Genomic DNA, 21,973 nt, shown 5'->3' with positions numbered 1-21,973 from the left:
AGAATTCATGCATCTGTGGTGGTCTGGGAAAAGTTGTCGGATGTTGCTGTGGCTATATTCTGTAAAACAGCCAAAACAGTCAGGTTTTCTGTTTCAATTTTAAGAAAGTGTAAATATATTTGACCAAATAACATAGAACTATTTCTGTTTAGGCTACTTTCTACCCGTGCTTTTGGCTGTTTGTCCGCAGAGATTATTTCAAAACAGTTAATCTGCCTAAAAATATCGAAAACCCTGCTAGCTAAGTGTGATGTTCTCATGCAGTCTTTGTTTAAGTTGTTGGATAGTTAAATGATGCCGCGAACCAGATATAATCGACTCGGCTTATAATCAGATACCGGCTGTCAAAATGTGAGGCAGTGATGTTGGGTGAGGAGGCCTGGGGTGCAGTCGGCATTCTAGTTCATCCCAAAGGTGTTCAGAAAGGTTGAGGTCAGGGCTCTGTGCAGGCCAATCAAGTTCTTCCACTCCAACCTTGGCAAATCATGTCTTCATGGAGCTCGCTTTGTGCATGGTCAGACATCCACAAACCAAACCAAACCAACATTTGACCATGTGGAGGGCTTTCCCAGACCACCACACATATCAAAGCTCAGTTTATGCCATTATCTGTTCAAACACTACATATTATATCTTCAGTATTTCTCATAGATGCAGCCTGCATGCTTTCTACAGTTCTCTCCGTTCGTTGAGAACCGCCCGACTGATTTCTGGAGATTTCTGAAAGTGTTTAGTTTATTGACAGTTTTGGTATTTAGTAAACCAAATATAATCAAGTTGCCATGAAAGTGTAATAGGAGGGAAGCTAAGGGTCTTATCATACTGTCTGTCATAGTGTCTGTTACCCTGTACTGTGGAAACACCACTTACCCCTCTCTCCTCTTAATCCTCTGTGTCTGTGTTTGTGTGGGCGAATGTTTTGTTACCCTCTCCATGTATGTTTGACTCATTTGTCTATCCTTCCACTATGTGTGTGTGATTGTATGTGTGTTTGGGGTAACTGTGTGGGCTGGCAGAGGGGGAGTATTGCCCTTGGGAAAGGGAGCTCCAGTCAGCTCTATGGCTGGAGAATCTGAAAGATGAAGAGGATACGGGTACATTTAAAGGTATATCTGCCTGTGGATGCGTTTGAACACACACACACACACCGGTAACAAAATCACTGGCTGGAGAAAACCCACCTTGTAACCTGCCTTTGTCCATTCATCATGTTTTGTCATTAAAACTGATCTTGGTTCTAAGTGGTTTTTCTCTCACATGAATACTGACGGCATGCTATCCAAATATGGTCAAAACTGAAGAAGTGTGAAATGTGCAGGTTTTGCATTAAAGGATTCAGATGCTGTAAAAAGCACAGGAATAAAAGCTCTTTTCTCTCAAGCTTTTCACCTGAGCTGTTTTTACCCAATCATCAAACTGCTGATTTTTACTGTCTAACAATTCAGTATTTTATTTAAGCATGCCTGCAATGCCAAGGTCCAGATATTTTCCTTTTTTGGTTATACTAATATACCGTAATAATTATAGTTTTTACATGAAGTTTGAATAAAATTCGAGTGGGTGTGTTATAATTTGTTTGGTCTGTCCAAATATTAGTCTGCATACAACAAGGCTCCAGAATAACTTTTTTCAGAAACTTCTTTCTTGAAACTTTGTATCAGAAATACTGCCATAACACCATTAGCTACTGTTCCCTCCACTAATATTGGTACCCTTGGTAAATATGAGCAATGAAGGCTGTGAAAAATTGTCTTTATTGCATAACCTTTTGATCGTTTGTTCAAAAAATTCACAAAAACACTGCTCTCATGGATATCAAACAATTGCAAACAAAACACAGGTTTATCAAAAAATATCTTTGTTAAATGTGTGTTCAGCAATTATTGGCAATCCTATGAATACATATGAGAAAAATATATTTGAAGTACAGTATATTCCCACTGATATTTAATTTTTTTGTAGTACACCTGGGTGACTAGGAACAGGAAATTGTTGAACCATGACTTCCTGTTTCACAGGGGTATAAATATGAGGTAACACAGGTCAAATTTCCTTAGTCATTCATAACAAAGGAATATAGCTGTGATGTGCAGCAAAAGGTTGTTGAGCTTCACAAAATGGGAAGTGGCTACAAGATTATTTTTTGATAAACCTGTGTTTTGTTTGCAATCGTTTGATATCCATGAGAGCAGAGTATTTTTGTGAATTTTTTAGTTAAACAATAAAGACAATTTTTCACAGCCTTGTTTGCTCATATTCACCAAGGGTGCCAATATTAGTGGAGGGCACTGTACTTTTGGAATATCTTAACTATATATATGGATCTATATGGATTATCTTGACTATATATACAATACTTTTTTGAAATGGCAGTTTAATAGCATCTTGAATGCTTTCATATTTCAAGTTGCTCTATCATATGATGTAGACTGCTTCATTCTCTGAACTTGAGCGCTTTTGATGCCAATTGTTATGATCTAAATAATCAAGGTATAAGTGCCAGTAGCACAGATGGCACTCTGTGTCACCAGCTACATTAGCAGACTGTTAGCTAGGTAATCTAATCAGCACATAGTGATGCGATTAAAAAAATTATGCCTAAAGTGTATTAATAGTGTACTTTTTCCCATTTCTTACCTCATCATCAATTTTCTTTTCAGCTGATGGCGCACTGATATCCACGTCAAGTCTTTAAAAAAAAAATGCTGAATTGTCAATAGCAGCTAAAGATCCGTTTTCTGATCACTGTCATGGGAATTAGAGGAGAGTGTAGCATTTGAATCCCAACACTGGACTGACACAACTATCCGACAACCACAGCGTAGAACAGGGAATGTCAACTGGCTGACTGCAGCCAAGTAATTTCACCATACCGAATACTGTAGCAGAACCAATAAATCTGTTTTAAAAATGGCTATAATTCAGCGACTCAGAAGGTTTTTCTTAAATTATTATCTACTTAAAAAATTTTTTATTAGCATTTATGTCAACTGCATTTATGTGTTATTCATTATAAATTATATAAATTATTAATCACTATAAATCATTTAGGCAGCTCATCAAGAAAAGGAAAAAAATGTTTTAAAAAAAAATATTTTTACTATTTTATATATATATATATATATATATATATATATATATATATATATATATATATATATATATATATAGATAGATATAGATATATATATATACACACACACACACCCCAAAATGTTAAAAGACAACTAGACAGAGAAGTATGCATTTATTTTGCTCTCCAAGTGCACCAGGTATCTCATGTAGCTGGACCTTCACTAGTTTTAGTTTAATATCCCTGGCTTAGAAGTATCCACTTTTTAAATTATGTTTATGCATGCAACATTATGCAACAATATTATTATATTATATTATGCTGAAAACAACCCAAAACATTTTTACATTATCCCGTGCAGTTTTTTTGATTGTCCCCATAGTGTTAATCTGGAGCCTTGGCCATTAATGCATGCTTGTACTATTCCTGAAGCTGTATTATATACAAACTGTTCTCTAAAATCTCCTGTTCCTTTTCTCTTTCTCTCTTCGTTGTTTCCATCTGTCCCTCCCTCCCGACCCTGCTTTTGTTACTACTTATGTTGATCTTCACACGGTGTCTTCTATGACTTTCTCCTCCTCCTCTTTTTCGTTATCACACTTCCCACATGAAATTTCAAACCATGACACTCAACAGCCAGAAGCCTGCGAATTCATCAAACCCTGCAACTGGTGGACCTCGTGCTCCCCGGGACAGAGGGAGAAAAGGAGGAGTGCTCAGATTCGGGCTCTCTTCCTTCACTCCTCACGCAGAACACCCATCCTGTATCCTGCACAGGTAACCCAGTCTGGAGGACTGCCTGGCTGCTGGGACTCGCACGGGGCCATAATAGTGTTTTTGCATGTGTGCGTTTGAGAAACAATGTGGCATTTGCTGTCTTTCATGCCATCCACATCGCTTAATATTCCTTTTTTTCTAACAATGGTGTTCTGTATACATATTACGTGGTGTTGTGTGTTTTCAGATTTTTTTGTTCTCATTATGTGGATGTTATGGTTTTGTTGATTTGTTGATTATGATTTGTATCCATCATCCTCCCTGACCACTCCAGTTGATGATGTTCATTATGGTGCATCCAGAATAGGCACCATTCTTCTCCTTGCTCTGTTCTTTTGTTGTGTTGTTCATATGTTGTGTTTATTATGTACCTTTTTTCATTTCATTGTTTTAGCCCCCACCCACAAATCAGTGCGGCACGAGGCTGTCAGAGCCTGGCTGGACTCCATGTCTGGAGGTAGTGCCAAAACCAAAGCTGCAGCTCTCCCTATATACCTCTCTATATGCACACACACGCAGCTGAGCACAGCATGTGACACAGATGTATTCACACCCAGGCGGATACACTGGCTGCATGATGAAGCTGTCATTTCACTGTGCATGCAGAAACCATTTGACAGTCTTTTTTTTAACCAGGAAAATTGCTGTCCAATATCTATCCTCTGCTGCTTACTGACCTAAATATTAACTTTATTAGCTATTATAGTGGGGTTTTTGAGTCAGCACAGAGTTCAAAAAGAGAATTTGGTGGGCCTTTTAAAGGTCTTCATTTTCTTATAATAAATAAATACAGCCATAGAAGTCAGTATTTGGACAGGTTGTATGGCATTTTCTGGATGCTGTCATTTTCATATTGGTAACCACATGTGTTGAAATCAAAAATGGTTCGATAGCTTTAATTTCCAAGACAGACATTAAGATATATGTAAGGTCTAAAATCAGTGTGACCACTTAAGTCTGGTCTGTGGAAGGGGGGCGTCTTTTTTTTCCCTCTCTCTCCCTAGCTGCTGAAACCGAGTCTTATCCATTTCCCCATATCTGTAAATGGATATCAGCGTGTGCAAAAGCTAAGCACTAATCACTGTGGCATGGGTAACATTATACAGAACGTAATTATTTGTTAAAATTTTTTATTATTTTTTTTACATACATTTTTTTTTTTAATGTTGTGCATGCCTAACACTTTATCATTTCCATTACATTTACATTACCACCTACAGTATATAAAGGTTAAGTTCGTGGGTCATCCTGACAGACCTTTGAGCTGGTGGCTGTTTTACACTTGTCTAACTCATAAACACATAACCTCACACCTCTGCGTCTTTTTTCCCCTCTGACTCAGAGCCCTGTGTAGATGATGAGGAAGAGCCTGTGGCTGAAGCAGGAAGCCCAGATATTGAGCCTGGCACTGAGCTGGATGAAGGTTCGTCACACTAATGATGGATTGCATCAGTGTTTGCTATGCCTATGTGTTATATAATGCGAGTACATTGAGAGTGACAGCGGTTATATGTTTTCTGTGCCACAGAGGACATCCCTTCAGATGCAGAAGCTGAAGCTCGCTCGCAGCATGTTGAAGATCCTGAGCCTCTTCCAGTAGACACTGGGAAGCCAGAGAGCCTACAGGAAGTTTCCAGAATCGGTACGCTTTGATGTAAACTTGGAACAGTATGCCATTTTGTTTGATTGTAGTGCATTAATGTTAATATGTATATCCTTTATAGTATTAACTCCTAAGGAAAAAGACACCCAGATCTCTATTTGCTTTATTCTCTCAGAGCATAAAGAACGGGTGTCTGTTAGTCCAAAGGAAATCATTGTAGATGTTATCCTCACTCCGATCCCAAAGCCAAGTACACCTGCTGAAGAGGTAGTGTTATTCGGCTATGTTTTTTCTTCATCTTTCACCTCGGTATCAAGGCTGCCCCATGTCTTAATTGGTTTGTCGACATTTCTACCTCCAGGTCAAAGAAACATTGACTCCGGTGCTGATTAAATCTCCAGGCACACGCTTTTTTTCTGAGCCCTTTTTGCCTGATGATGCCAAAAGAGAGGTCCCACCATCACCACAGGTTAAGACACCAAATAATCCTGTTGCGGTGGTATCTCCTATCCGCTTCCAGCCAGCTCACCTACCAGATACAGTCATCCCCAAATCTCCTGTCCCGGTCGAGTCTTGTGCCTGCTCACCTTCAGCCAACCCCTTATCCCCAATCTGTGCTCAGCCCCTAATATGTCAGGAGCCCTCCTCACCCCTCTCTTCAGGCTCTCCTGTGAGGACTCAACCAGTTCCTGCTGTAACTTCCACTCCTCTGACAAAACCTGCCTCAGAGAGGATAACCACAGAATCTTTGAATGCAAAGGATGTGACAGTAGAAACACCAGTCAAGAAGACTGACATCATTGAAGAGTTCTGGCAGAAGAGTGCTGAAATTAGGAGGAGTTTAGGGCTCACCCCACTGGATAGGAGCAAATCTGTAGAGAAGAGCATTATTAAAACCCCTACCACAGAACCTGTGTTGTCTAAACCCCAGATCTCAGAAGCCATATCGGAGAAGCCAGCATTCACAGGCCGCACGGTCATCCACAGACTCAATATTACTGTTGAGGGTCAGGTAATCTCTCCTGTAGAACCCAAGAGTAGTAGCTCAGAGAGGAGGGATCTGAGCAGTAGCTCGGGTCTGGGTTTGAACGATAGCTATACGACTACTCAAACGCCTACCTGTGACAGCATTAACAACTCTGACTCCACCATGCTCACGCCTCCTTCCAGTCCTCCACCACCTCCACCAAATGAGGAGCCAGCAACTCTTACGAAGAAGAAGCCTCAAGTGTCTTGGGAGAAACTATCTACACCCAGTGAGGAACCTGAAGTGGAGAAGGCACCCGCCAAAGCTAAAACGCCAACCAGTCCAGATCAGGACAAATTTGTGAATGTTCCAGTAGCTGCTCCCAGAACTAACCCCCCAGTGGTGATGAGGATAAAAGAGCCCAATAAACCACGCCGAGAAGAAGCGAGGAAATCCTTTGCGGAGTGCGTAGACGAGATTCCATTTGCTGATGATGTGGAGGACACGTATGATGATCGTACCCCTGACACAAGCATGCAGGATAAATTTTACACCCCACCCACCAGCAGAGTGAATAAGCCTCCCCTCCACCTCGCTTTGGCTATGGAGAATGGGAAACCCAACATCCATGGAGGTCTTGTGTCCAGATCGGTGAAAGGTCCCCAGCACTTTTCTCCTGAAGCCAAGGAGATTGCTGAAGAGCGGATGAGGGAGAGGGAGAAATCGGTGAAAAGTCAAGCTCTTAAAGATGCCATGTCCAAGCAGATTAATAAAATGAAAGAGGCTGAATCAAGTAAGGGCGCTGTGGCCAAAGTAGCCTGGAACGTTTCGGATGTAGCTGTTAAAAACAAGAAGCGCTCAAGTTCTCCAAAGTCTTCAGCTATGAAGGCCCTGGAGAGCAAAAAACAAGCAGAGGTGCTTCCTGACCGATTCTTTACCTCACCTTTAAATAAGAGCGTGGACAGTTCTGTCACCTCATCTGAGAGTTCGACAGGAGGAAAGAGTAAAAAACGTAGCTCCCTTTTCTCTCCACGTAAGAACAAGAAAGAGAAGAAGGCAAAAAATGAAAGCAAGCACTCTGGTACAGAAGAGACCCCACCTAAACACAAGTCCTTGTGGAAAGCTGTATTTTCTGGCTACAAGAAAGACAAGAAGAAGAAAGATGACAAGTCTTGTCCGAGCACACCCTCTAGCTCCACAACAGTAGACTCAGGAAAGAAGAAAGGATCGCCTGTGGCAAGGTCCTCAGGTGAGCGGTTTAGAAGTTAAATCCGTTTCTGTTTGGGATTATACCAAACCTTCAACAACTCATGTTTTGTTTTGTTTTGTTTTGTTTTTTTAAATGGTGTAAATTCCGTTTCTTCTTGTGTTAGATTTACATTTGAGAAGAAACCTCAGCTTTTCAGAGGACTCGGATCTGTCCTGTGATGATGTTCTGGAAAGATCTTCTCAGAAGTCCAAGGCGGATGTAAGTCGATGTAACTTTTACGGGGATTTTTGTTTTTCTCGCATCGATTCGGTATTTTGCCTTTCATGGAAACACGTGAGCTTGTTTGAGCTATTGTCTGATTTGAACAAACATGCAAGGAAGCAGAAAGGGGGGGGGGAATGATAAAGCAAAAAAAAGGAAGGGAAAAGAAAGGAGCAAGGCAGAGACAAACGAGAAAGTGGACAAAAGAAGGATCAAAGAGATGTCAGTAGTGAAAATGGAGAAAGATATGGCACAAGATACTGTAAAGAAGAGAAGGTATTTCTATAGGAAGCAGTAACTGTATTTGAATCTAGTGGATTTCTGACACTCTTGATTGGAACAAAATTAGGATGACTGGGGATAGGGAGTAGAAATTTGGCTCAACGAATAGTTTCACGTCAAATTTCAAATTTAATAATCTGTTTTTAATGGCATTCACTATTAGAAATCCATTACCTTCAATGCGAATGTGATTGTCGAGCAGCTCAGGACCAGATGCAGTACTTAGATTTTCTGTAGCATTTATGAGGATATGCTAAATTATTAAGGCTTTAATTAATAATACTTAGAGCGAAGAGTCATTATTTTGTTTTTATTGTATACAAAAATCTATCAAGCACCACAATCTGCACAATCGAGTGTAAGAATAATAAAAAAAAATCTGAAGTGTTCCTTTCTCGACACAAATGATAACACTTGTGTCTGTGATTAAACTTTTGACTTCATTTCAAGCATGCAATTCAATAGTATTTAGAGCATTCATTCTTAATTGTTTTAATTGATTTAAACGATCGTTACTTATAGCAGAGGTGCCAACGTTCCTCACAACAGTCCACACAGACCCACTTGGTTTCTATTGGCTTGCAAGTCCAAGCATCATGGTCAAAGTTCACCTAGATGAGTGGTCACCAACCCTGTTCCTTGAGATCTACCTTCCTGCAGGTTTAACACACCTGTTTTAGTTGATCAAGAAAATCAACGGGGCGCACGGTGGCTTAGTGGTTAGCACGTTGGCCCTCCAGGGTCGGGGGTTCGATTCCCACCGTGGCCATGTGTATGCGGAGTTTGCATGTTCTCCCTGTGCTGCGGGGGTTTCCTCCGGGTACTCCCGTTTCCGCCCCCAGTCCAAAGACACGCATGGTAAACTGGTAAGCTTACGCATGGTAAGCTGATTGGCGTGCCCAAATGATGGGTATGAATGTAGGAATGGGTGTGTGAATGTGTGTGTGATTGTGCCCTGCGATGGATTGGCACTGTCCCCGCCTTGGCTGATGCTCCCTGGGATAGGCTCCAGGTTCCCCGTGACTCTGAAGAAAGGGTAAGCGGTATAGAAGATGGATGGAAGAACATCAACGTGGTGGGCACGATTATAGTAGGAGCTACAGTTTTCAGGAAGGTAGCTCTCCTTCCTGAAAAATTTTTCTCCAGGAACAGGTTGAAAACAAACTGTACCAGAAACAAATGGTGGTCTTTCACGTACCCGTCTTTCAGCTGTCTCACGAATAAATAGGGCAAAAATTGCAAATGCTATGTCCTGAGTGTAGATGTTGGCACCTCTGCTTAAGAATATACCCCCAGTTTGTGTACATTTACATTCAACCTAATGACAGTATAGCATGGGTAAATGTTTTTGTGTCTGTGTGTGTTGCCATTGTTTAAATTTTAATTAAACATTAACCCATTCATTCACACCATTTGTTTTTGTGTTTTTTCATTGTTCGTGTTTTATATTTTTATCCCCCCTACAAGTCTGTTTATGTTCCTCATGCATTGGCGTTCAAGAGATCATATGCCACGAAGGTAGTGTGTTCATTCACATCGGTCCACCCACTCTGAGCATGCTTCAGTCTGTTACTCAACTCTTGTCTACTGTGATCCACATTTCTCTGTGTTACTGTATTACTGTACTACTAATAGTCTTCTTTATAAGCATGAATCGCTGGTGCCCTTCCACTTCTGGAGGATGCAACTGCATCTGTATTCACCTGATTTTTCCAAAAGGCTTTCAGCTGATCTACATTCTGCACTGTACTTTTCACTGGCTCACATTCTCTCCATGGCTGAGTAGGGAACGCTGAATCCACATGGATGCCACAAACATCACCTCTCTCCAGACTTGTCTTCTGTTTTCTACTTCTCTGATTATCTGCTTTATCTATGCTTTATAAAGCAGGGAATAAATGCATATTTCACAATAAAAAAAATCATAATGCATATATGTATATACATGTATATGTATGTATGTGTGTGTGTATAATATATAAATTACAGATTCCACTTGATATGGCACAATGGCTAGGGTGTAACGTATACAAATGTAGAACTAAACTTTTTTTCCCTGAATGGTAAATAATTGGATGCCATTGTGTTTAGTGTGGTCCTGTCATAGCTGGTTGTTTCAGATGTTAGTTTGTGATGTAGATGAAGAACTGGCCCTGTAAAGTTCACACCCAACTTATCTTCTCCTTGCACTTTTTGTTCGTGGTTAATGCTTTGTTTCTCTTTTTATTGCAGAAGACGTACACCGAGGAAGAACTAAATGCCAAGCTCACACGCAAGGTCCAGAAGGCAGCTCGGCTTCAGGCCAAGCAGGAGGAGCTGAAGAGGCTTCACAGGGCTCAGGTAAGACTGTACTGGTGATTTTGGACATGTAGAGAGCAGAAGAGCGACTAGAAAACTTAATAGAAAATTAGTCGTTGTCAACTGAGAAATCAGACTCTTGATTATGGGTCTGTTTGTACCATTCAGATCATTCAGCGACAGTTAGAGCAGGTGGAGGAGAAACAGAGACAGCTGGAGGAGAGGGGAGTGGCGGTGGAGAAGGCGTTGCGAGGGGAAGCAGGTACCTCACATTTTACATTTCCTTTCAATACTTTTACCTTCTGTGTACATGCCTCAGGTCTTTAGATCTAACATTCAGTATTATGATATGATCTTTGTTTTTGTTTTTTTATTTATTATTATTTATTTTTTTTATTAAAAGACTGCATGAAATATAAGAGCGTTACCCAGTTTTCTACAGTCATACCACTGTTTGCAGTTCTGTTTCATTTGTAACAAATAACCTCAAGCTAGTTTTGCTATAATATTTTGTTAGTCTCTGCTCAAATTAAATTATTGTGCATTTTGGTCTATTTTTAAATGATTGGTTAAACTATGTGTAGCGTATAAAGGCCTGTCACAATTATTACATAATCACCCAATTGCACTTAGCAGAAATCACTGCACCAGTATACACTTTGTCCCAAAAATCTCCATACATGGGGGACTGTGTTTGCCAGCAACATGTCGGTTGTGCCTTCTTCAGTGGATGTCTTTTTGAATTTTTGAAACACTTAGTCTTTTAATTTGTTAATAAGGTTGGCAACAGTGTAGTGTGTGATGTGCTCGCCATGTTTCCTGTTAAAGTCCATCATAACCCGATCCAGCCATGAGAATGATTTCAATACCTTCTTTTTTGTCAAAGGCATTTTTAAAGGCTGTCTGTAAATATGGGGAATGGGGATCGAAATGGGGATCGAAAAGTCTTTATGAACTTTATTAACAAATGTTTTGGCTGTGACCAGCAGAGTTCTCTCTTCAAATCGGACGTAAAAAGTATGATTCGAGATGTTATTCTAACTATAATTATAATTGGAATGCAGTAACTCTAACTATAGTGAGTCCCTCCAGGATTTTGTGATTTTGTGATCGCAGGAATTAACCCAAAATAAAGCAAACCCCACAACATTCGGAGGAACTTGCTATTTTCCTAAACTATTACAGATTTTCCGCACGTTTGTCCAAGATGCGTCATGTGACATAATCACAACGCACATTCAGCCAAAACCCTCTTCAATTCACGTGCATCGAACATGAGTACAGCTAAAAGGACTCGTTTGCCAACAAACATCACTGTGAAAGATCGTGCGGAACAATTTCGTGCAGAACAATTTCGTGCAACTGGAAATTCTCTAATCCAAATAGTTTTCCGCAAAAAAAAAAAAAAGACAAAACTTTTTTGGTGCTCTATAGTAACAGCCCCGAGGTGTATTGCACCACAATGAAGAGCGTTAGTTTTAAACCTCCACACAAACTGAAAACTTTGGTTTGGCTAAAGTCAGTAAGAAGAAGTATAATTTATTTAATTGTCCATCGAGTAACTATGAATATTTAAAAAAAAAAAAACTAATACCCCAGACACAAAATCTCCTAATTAACACTGTTATGCAGATGACAATCATCAGTCATGGTTTCAGAATTGTGACAGGCCTGATAGAAATGTTCGTAAGCTGAGCTCCAGGAAGCCAAGGCTTTGTGTGTTCACCTCTTCAGTCCGTACAGATGCAGAGCACAGTGTGGAAGAAAGTGTGTTTAGAACTCATTGTGGCTTTATCCATATTTTTATATGTTCTTCACATACAACTCATGTTTAAAGAAGCACATGACAAGGGACTATCAAGGATTTAAAAATCGCTGGGACAGATTGAGTCGATTCTGGTTGTTTTCTTTTTTTTAGGGCCATAAATAATGTTGGTTCACGAGGCCTACGTGAATAGGTTTAATGTTTATAATTGCAGACATGAGTAACGCTTAAATGAAACTGTACACACTGAGAGATTTACAGTAGCTCAACAACTTTAGTTGTGGTCGGTGAACAATACTTTGTCCTTGCTGATCATTTTGCTCTTGTTTCATCCCCTCCCTCTCTGTCTATCACATAACTGAAAATAGTGCTTTTTAACTGAATCTCTGAAGATGCTCCTTAACCTGTCTATCCTTCACTCTCTTTAAGGGTTACATAAAGGTTCTAGTGTTAGCCCTAAACAGCGCAAGAGGCGCTCAGGTATCCATGCCGATAATGTTAGTAGGTGTTAAAAGTCTTTGTCCGTGACATCATCTCTCCTGATTTCTCCTTGTGTGTGTTTCAGCTGCATGGAACCGATTCACTGTGTCTATCATAGATTTGTGTGCCCTCTCACTGGATGTACTAAAGCATCACTGTATTTATTATACATTGACCAACATATACTCTACACTATATCAACGTTTCATATTGACTTTAAATTGCATTTGCAGCATGATCAGAAGTCATCAAATAAAGTGGCCTTATGGGGGTATATGGAATATACTGGTCTTTACCATTTTGATTATATTTTAATATCCAAGATGTATACATTCTTCTTGGTTAGATCAAATGAAAGAACGAACGATTGCTAAAATAGTTCATCTAATCAACAACCCCTTCCCAGATCCGCGCCTGTGGCAGGGCACAGCAGCACACATCAGCAAATCTATGTGCCCATTCTGTTGTTCTGAGACTTGTCGTGTACATGCAACGTCTGTATTTAACCACATGTATACCCATACATACATACAATGTAACGTATTCTGCACACTCTACAGCACATGGGTGCGGGTGGATGTGGGTGTTTGTTTTCAGACACATGCATGACTTTTTTTTTTTTTCTTGGACTAGCTTTGCCTGTGTGTGCAGTAACAAATCTCTAATATATCCTTATTGTAGACTATTGGGGAGAGTCTAATTACAGTGAGATCCTGGACTTGCATCTGGGCGGTATGTATTTCAAACCTGTCGCTTCAGACTAACAGTCAGCTAACTCACCTCTCTTTTCTCCCTGTACTTACTGAAACTCTTCTGTCACTGTGTTTTCGCTGCCAACACAGATCAGTGTAACCTCATTATTCACTGAAAAGCACACTCCTAGGAATACGCAGCTCTTTCTAAAACTATATTTTGAAATGATTTTTATGCCAACTCAATCAAGGCAACTGAATCACTTGCTATAATCAGGATTTAATTTATTACATTTTTTTTAGGACTAGAGTTTTTGGGCTAAACTAGGCCCTGCTTTTCTAATCACACAACGTCAAATTGCAATTTGATTTCTGTGTACTGTTGATTTTCTTCTTTAATCTCTTAGACAACCAATTTGTAAACTATTCTCAACAGATTCTGTAGATTCTAATCTATTCAGACATATTGAATGTACTTACTGTGCAAAAGCCATAGTCAATTCTGTGAAGCAAAGACTGCTTCAGTTCACTTATATAAAGAAACCAGCCTCTGATTGTTCCAAGCATCTTGGAGAATAGACAACATCCATGATGTTTTTATTGGGAAAGTGGTCTATTACCACTCTGTAGCATTGCTAACATTTATTTGTTTGTTTGTTCATTTAAAATAGAATAAAAAAAAGAAGAAGATATAAAATAGACATCTAAAACCAAATTTATAAAATAATTAATGGGTGGCAAGTCTTTTGCCCAGTACTTTATTTTTAGTTCAGGGCCTGACCAATATTTACATTTTTTTCACAGATACTGGTAAGAACATCCAACTTCTGATAATCTCAGCTGATAAAATCACAAGTTTTGGCCAAAAACAGCCATGTCATTCTGAAAAATAATGCAATTCTGAACTCTCTGACTAGGGACTATTAACTGAGAAAGGTTTTTTGTATAAGAGATTGGAAGTTTGAGTCTTGATGCTATAGCCATTCATAATAAAATGAACTGCGCTCACTCCCAAACCAAGAATCACTTCCTGCAAGGGATAACACTCTTTACCATCCTACAATATGTTTGGTGAGCATTCATGATTTATCACCACGATTTTCCACAAATGTTGATAATTCCATGGAATAAACCTGAGCTGATTGCTGGTATTGGACATCAGGAATTGCTGATAGATTACACCTATCAGAATGCCTATTAATCTGGTTCAACACTACAGCTAAGATTGCATCATCACTCTAAACCCACACGTTTCATAACATTTTTCCCAATATACCTTCCCAATTTGGTTACCTGCCAATTCCCTCATCATACTGCAGCTACCAACCGGCGCGAGGGAAGGCTAACACGTGTTTCTTCTGAGACACGTGAAGCCATCCAGGTGCATCTGTTCAAACTGCTGTTCATGCTGCATCACCTGGCAGCATAACACACTCTTTGCTATATCGGTCAGGCCCTAATTCAGATGACGCTTTCAGAAAATGGAGAGGAGCTTGTGCATTGTTTAAACTGTACTAAACAGCTGTTTGCTTTTGCCTGCTTTCGTCTGAGCTGCTCCACCATACCTGCTCACTTGTCCAGGGGCCGTGTGTGTTTGTGTTTGAGAGACAGGGAGAGATATCTTCCATCCCTCTTCACAGACTCCTCTCATGTAATGTTCTGATTTGCAGTGTCCCTGTCCACCTCCACACAGTCGTGCTACAGCGTTTTGTTTGCTTCTGTGCTGTGTTGTAGACGTATTGTTGTGTCCGTCGTCACCCACACTGACAGGAGATTGCGTGGAGCTCTGTTTCAAACAAAACACCAACAGCAACAAAAAAACCGCAAGGTCTCTCGTCCCAGTAACCAAAGATGTGACCTTGATTTTGCTCCCCAAATATTGTTACTTATTAATATTATTACTATTGTGTATGTATATGTATATATATATATATGTGTGTGTGTGTATATGTATATATATATATATATATATATATATATATATATATATATATATATATATATATATATATATATATATATATATATATTCCTTATTGTGTGTTATACTGAGTTTTCGTGTAAAATACTTACAATACCAACCCTTTTTTTTTTTCTTGTAATGAAAGGCTATTAAATAAATATGTGGAACGGCTGGAATGTGAATTATGGATTTTGTACTTGTTTGAATACATGTAATGGCCTCAGATGTCCAAGGAATCTGATTTGACACATCAAACTGAGTTGCATCGCCATAAACCTGACTATATCTGATTTGAAATCGCATTCAAATGTAGCTTGAATCCAGTTGGAAAAAATCAGTTTTTGTGTGATTTTCTTTTGTGTTCAGACTACTGTTTTTCAAATATAAATAAAACAGATTGGAGCTACTGGTCTAATCACAGCCTTAAAATTAGATTTAGGAAATAGGTCAGAGTTACCCTGCTATGGCAACAAAGGCAAATGCTTTAAAGCCTGTTTTAGGCTACATTCACATTAACAAGTTGAAGGGACACAAATCCTATTTTCGGCTTTAAAGTGACACAGATCTGATTATTATTATTATTATTATTATTATTATTAGGATTGTGTCAATACAAAAATCTGATCTTTCATATATGAACCTAGATTGGATATATATCAGATATGTGACCATGCGACATGAAAGAGGACAGTCAGGTCGCATATCACTGTTGTCATCACAGTGTCGGCAGTAGAATTATGTGGAAATTGGTGATGAACTTGATGTTTAGCGAAGTGATTCTGGCAAAACTGGAAGGAACCAAACAAAACCTAGTAGTCTAGTGAAACAATTAGCCAAGAAATCGATCTGCTTACTGTAAATGTGGCGTTTCAGGGGATAGGTATGAACTGTCTAGAATAACGTATCATCACAATTCAAGCAAAAAAATCTGAATCGTGCAAAGAAACTTGCAGTGTGAAGGAGTTTTTTTTGTTTGTTTGTTTGTTTCTGGCTCGAGGATAGCAGAGTTCATGGCATGCTTGTATTTAAGTGGCTGACGTGCACGTCTGAACCTGAATGTGTGCTTGACTGTAGGCGAAGGATCTTTTTTCCTAATGTTTCTTGTGATTATTGAGGATAATTGGTAGGAATTGGTAGAGCTGATCAACTCCATCGCTGGCTTGATGCACAGAGCAGAAGGCTTTCTCTGGTAATGTGTCAGTGTTCTACAGCATGTAGCACCTGAGACTGGTTAAGTTTGCGTTTGCTACTGTTAAATTCACTTTTGCCTTGCGTTGCATTGATCCACTGCTCTTTTTCAAGCTAAAAGCAGCACTGGAATCTCTGTCCCCTCTGTGATAGTCCCTTGGTGCAGTCCAACATTCCACCTGCTCTTTAATATTGCAAATCATCCCAATATCAATCTGTAAGCCATATGACCTGCCTTGTCCTGACTTTTACCTTGTTCACTTCCCAAACACCATCTCCACCACCCACCCATACTATTTCACCAGGATGAGTCATCAGATCGAATGTTGGATATCATTTTGTTTGTGCATCTTTCTTTTCCCCTATGGACTGGCACAGAACACATGCTTTTTTTGGTTGTTTGTTTTCTAATGCTTCAAATGTAGCCAGACCAAAGACTGCCTTGTAAGACTGGATGAGTTTTATTTTTTTTCCCATACAGAGCTGAAAAGTTCTCAAAGATGGGATACTTGTGTGTTCATTTCAGTCTCATGTGGCAGCAGCTCATCTGTCAGGGTAGATCTGCTTTGCAAAACATTGTTTCCTATACACTGCATTGCATAAGTCGTCACCCCCTTGATATTTTTGACACCTTTTTATAATGTTAACCTGGAACTGATGTAATTAGTTGAATGGAGTTCAGTGGTGTGCAACTGAAGTGTTACATGGTCGCAATATAAATACACATCTTCCTGGAACAGGTGTATCTGGGTTCACCAAACTAATCTAAATAATCTCATAGAAACAGGGGGTTAATACTTATGCAACCGCAACTTTTATGTGATTGATTTGTAAATAATTCTGCACACTATTTGTGTGTAGATTAATGACATAATCCCAATAAAGTCCATTTGAGTTCCAGGTTGTAACACTGCAAAATGTGAAAAAGTTCCAGGGAGGTGAATACTTATACAAGCCACTGTATTAGGATTGACAGCAGATCCCTTTGCATTTGTCGACATGAATTCCTATGGTGTGTGCGTGCGTGTGCGTTTTATGTTGTTGTTTTCTTTCTTTTTACACAGCACAATGTAGATTCAATTAGTTTCAGTCTTTCTTGCTGGCATTCTTTCTTTTACTCTCTTTCTCTCTCTGTCTCTACACTACACTGTAGCTTTGAGTTTCTCCCCATAGTTCTCTTGCTTTTTTGATTTTTTTTTTCTCCTCACTGTTCTCTCTCCTTCATGTCTCCCTTCCCTCTCCCACACCTCCGTTTTTCTTTCCTCTGCCCTCTCCTTCTCTGTCACCTCCCTCCTTTTTTTCACCTCCTCCACTCCTTTGTTCTGTCTCTTGGAAGTTGAGCCCTATGTCGGGACCCCTCGCTGGAGACCCCTGTCCTTCTGCCCATGCTGTTCCCCAGAAGGTAACGTAAACTCCGTCTCACCAGGCCGCGTTAGCGTGCCAACCCGATCCCGTGGCCTTTTCCCCAGACTGCCCTCTCTGGAGTTGTGGAGCAATCCTCCTCCTCCTTCATCCAGTTTGTTTACTCCCCTCACCCTCCCTTTCCCTTTTTTCCCAGATAAAGATTTTCAACAAGATCAGGCATCCAACAGCATCTCTAGTTTTATCACTCTGAGTGTGAATTTAATAACTGCATGGTTTACTGTTTGTCACCAAAAAAAAATTATAAAAATCCATGTAATGTGTGTTGGCCGCTTCAATCCTCTTCTGTATACGGCTGCATGTTATAACCGTGTGTTAACTGTGTGTTTTGCCGTGTGTACAGTCCATAACATAGATTAAGGGTTCTCAAACTTTTTATAACCAGGAACCTCTTTAATTGTAAAATACTGTCAATTCTATGGACCCCCTCAGTACAGATTCATTTCATGAACACTTGTGGACTCATCTGTCTATTTATTAAATCACATTAGAACACATTAGGTCCAAGTTGACATTATTTATAAACTGACTTGTTTGAGTTATTGATATTAAACCCCATTCAGTTCAAGTTACCACTCAAGTAGCTATAATAATAATAATAATAATAATAATAATAATAATAATAATAATAATACAAACTCAGCAATAAATGTAATAGCCTTGATAATGGTCGGTTGTAATTTCCACCACTGTAAGTAAATGAATAAATAAATAAATCACAGACTCTCTGGCTGTGCTTCCTGGACCGCACTTTGAGAACCACTGACAGATGATTTTGTACAGCAGGTGAGGCTACAGCATGTTGGAGTTGAAAATAAGAAAATATGACTTTTTTTTGCAGTCCATTTCATATCATCAGGCATGCCAGTGCAAACCTATACACATACTCTTAACATACTTTAAAAGAATTCTCCTAAACTCTCAAGGAGAGTATGTACAGTGTATAACATGCAGTATGTGCAGAACCAGGACAATAAGTCAACATTTTCCCCTGTCATATTTTCCCCCCCTCCATTTTTCAGATTTATAACGCAAGCAGCTTTTAATGCGGATTGCAAACCACCAAGGCGCTCTTACTATAAAATTATACAGAAATGAATTAGTAAATCGGTTATGTACTTTTAACTTTCGGAAGCAATTTCAGGTAGCCACGTACTTTTAAAAAAGAAAGTTAAACGTTTCTACGTATATGTTGGTAACGCATAACCAAAAATTGTTTGCTCTTCAAAAAGTCCACATTATATGCAGTATGTTTATTTTAATGTACAAATATCATTTAATAAATCTACAAAGATCTATAATGCAAAATCTGTAGTAGTAGTAGTCGTAGTAATAATAATAATAGTAATAATAATAATAATAATAATAATAATTTAGAGCTTTCCATTTCTGTCCATGTTAACTGCACATTCTCTACTGATGTGCAAAATATTCCTTTAATTCCATTAGTGTGTGTGCGAGTTTTGCTCTAGAGCTCTGAGTGTGTGTATGTGTGTGTGTGTGTGTGTGTTTTGGTGAGACTGTGCTAACTCTGGTTTTCTCTCTGTGTCTCTTCTTCGGGAGAGAATGGGGCTGAATGTTGTGGAGGCTACTGGCAGTGCGTGTCCACTGGATAAGTTGCGCCTCCCAAAACCTGTCGTCCAATGTGTCTCTGTCTCTCACATCGCTCTTGTGTCTGAGGAACTTTGCTTTGTGTGTGTGTGTGTGTGTGTGTGTGTTAAAGCAGCACAGGGCCGTATCAGCAAGCACAAACATTCAGTTTTTGTGTGTACTGTAGTTTTCCTCCACTCCGTCAGCTACCTATGTCCGTGCTGCATCCAGGTTTGCTTGGCTCCAATGAGCTTTTTGCATGTCTTTGTGTGTGTGTACGACTCTGAAAGGGATGGTAAAGGGACTGTCACAAGCTTTTAGGACTTTACTAGCATGGGTTGATGTGTACAGTTGGCCAATTGCGCAACCAGTGATTTCAGTCTTGCATGCCACATTCTTTTTATCCATGAACACAAATGTTTTAGAAACCTTTGTTGTTGTTGTTGCATAGGATCAAGAATGTGGATCTTCCCAGGCCCCGGTATTATTTAGCGTATTTCGTATTTGCGGTTAGATTTGGGTTAAGCTTCAATATACCACAGCACTGTTGAATTCTCGATTCCGATTGGTCAGAAAATGGTGCCAATTAAAGGTTTACATTAATGTGCTTGAATACATTATCGTTTCTATAGTAACAACATGCATATCGGCCGACGCTACGCAAACGTTTTTTTTTTTTTTTTAATATCAATGATATGGTGACGTTTTCAGTTAGGAGAAATTTATTTAGCATTATTGCTAGGAGTCTCCAGTGTCGTGGGTTTGTAACGGTCAGAGGTAAAGCTGTAACTCTTATGTTTTCCGGACAGCTTTCTGGATTATTGGTAATATGACATGATGGGGTTTAAGTCTGATCAATTTGAAGAGAGAGGGGAAAAAAGTGAGTCTGGTAAGAGAAAGACTATATAGTGGTAATAACATGTGTAATAACAGGAAGTAACTTGTTTCATGGATGTTCCCGAACATTAAATGTACCTAAATGTATAAAAATTGCAATTATCTGGATATTGCTGTGGTATAAGATGAATAAAACACTTTAGGATGTGCTGTTTTTTAGAAACTAATCAACATCTGGTGGTAGCAGGGGGTTGTTCTTTAAGAAATATTACAGTTGTTGGCGAAATGCTATGCGTCAGACCGTATCACGACACCCTGTCATTGATTATTTTCCTTTAACAGCATACCCTGTTGTGTTTTATTACCAAGCATTGGTTACTGTGTGCAGAAGGCCATACAAAAGGTAGAACGAAATGTAAAATGCAATTTACTTACATACAGTAAATCTTTCTTTCTGGGTGCGTCCTCTGGCCTTTGGAAAAAAGTATCAAATGGAAACTTGTCTGTAACAGAAACACAAGAATATAGGCTATAAGCTCAACCCTGAGAAGAACAGAATGCCCCAGAAGCGTAATCTGATGTTTCATTGCTCTCAAATGTGCTTTTAAAATCAGAAATCTTACCTCCACGCCATCTTCTGTGAATTGACCGGTCAGACTTGACCCAGGGTCAGCGCACTTGCTCCTGACCCAGTCCTTCCTCTCCCTATCCCGTCATTCCCTAATGAGAGACATCCCGGCTTGGCTGTCATTGCATTGTCTGTGTGTTTGTCCGTGTCGAATCTCTGTGTGGCGCGCTGGGCTTCTGTAAGTTTCCTCATCCTTTCACGCGTTGCTTCCTTCAGGAATGGGCAAAAAGGACGACCCGAAGCTGATGCAGGAATGGTTTAAACTTGTGCAGGAGAAGAATGCCTTGGTGCGCTATGAGTCGGAGCTGATGATATTGTGAGTAATCCACCAGCCTGTTTTACTGCATGTCTGAGTCATCTTCATGTTGAGCTCCCAAACTGTAGCAGGTGTTTAAAATCGCTGTGTGAATGATTTTTAAAAATGTGGAACACATTGTATGCTTGCTATGTTATGAAAAAAATTAAATGTAAAGTCTTTCCTTCTGCTGTGTCTTCAGTGCTCGTGAGTTGGAGTTGGAGGACAGGCAGAGTCGACTGCAGCAGGAGCTCCGAGAGCGCATGGCAATCGAAGGTATTTACTGCCACTTTATACACTAACATAGAGGATTTGTCTACATAGTTAACACAAGGTTAGACTCATCATGCCTTAAGTTGTATATGTGCAGAACTTCCACTGATGTGCAAGAGAAAGTTTTCGTGAAATAATAATGCAGTTTGTACAACCCCAATTCTGAAAAAGTTGGGACAGTAGGGAAAATGCTAATTAAAACAAAGAGGAGTGATTTGTAAATGTACTTTGACTTGTGTTTAAACAAAAAACTTATAAAGACAAGGTATTTGATCTTTTACATAATCAACTGCATAGTTTTTTGAAGAGAGACATTTATTTTGAAATTGATGCATGTAACATTGTTCCAAAAAAGTTGGGACAGGGGCA

General features: G+C 39.5%; 1 protein-coding gene across 4 annotated transcripts in view; it reads left to right on the top strand.

The window, feature by feature from the left end:
* The window catches only part of mical3a (microtubule associated monooxygenase, calponin and LIM domain containing 3a), an 89,015-nt gene that overhangs the window by 63,670 nt on the left and 3,372 nt on the right, over positions 1-21,973 (top strand). The window contains exons 30-41 of one of the 4 annotated variants that reach the window (XM_053622830.1): positions 4,245-4,307; positions 5,193-5,273; positions 5,379-5,492; positions 5,629-5,720; positions 5,815-7,669; positions 7,794-7,888; positions 9,641-9,691; positions 10,406-10,513; positions 10,640-10,733; positions 13,398-13,448; positions 21,253-21,352; positions 21,534-21,607. In XM_053622830.1, the coding sequence (XP_053478805.1) occupies positions 4,245-4,307; positions 5,193-5,273; positions 5,379-5,492; positions 5,629-5,720; positions 5,815-7,669; positions 7,794-7,888; positions 9,641-9,691; positions 10,406-10,513; positions 10,640-10,733; positions 13,398-13,448; positions 21,253-21,352; positions 21,534-21,607 (2,778 nt within the window). The other 3 variants (XM_053622832.1, XM_053622829.1, XM_053622831.1) reach the window with 3 other exon arrangements.

The sequence above is a fragment of the Ictalurus furcatus genome, chromosome 4, assembly GCF_023375685.1.
Source record: "Ictalurus furcatus strain D&B chromosome 4, Billie_1.0, whole genome shotgun sequence".
In the NCBI taxonomy this organism is placed as follows: Eukaryota; Metazoa; Chordata; class Actinopteri; order Siluriformes; family Ictaluridae; genus Ictalurus; species Ictalurus furcatus.
This window is presented reverse-complemented; position numbering and strand designations above follow the sequence as displayed.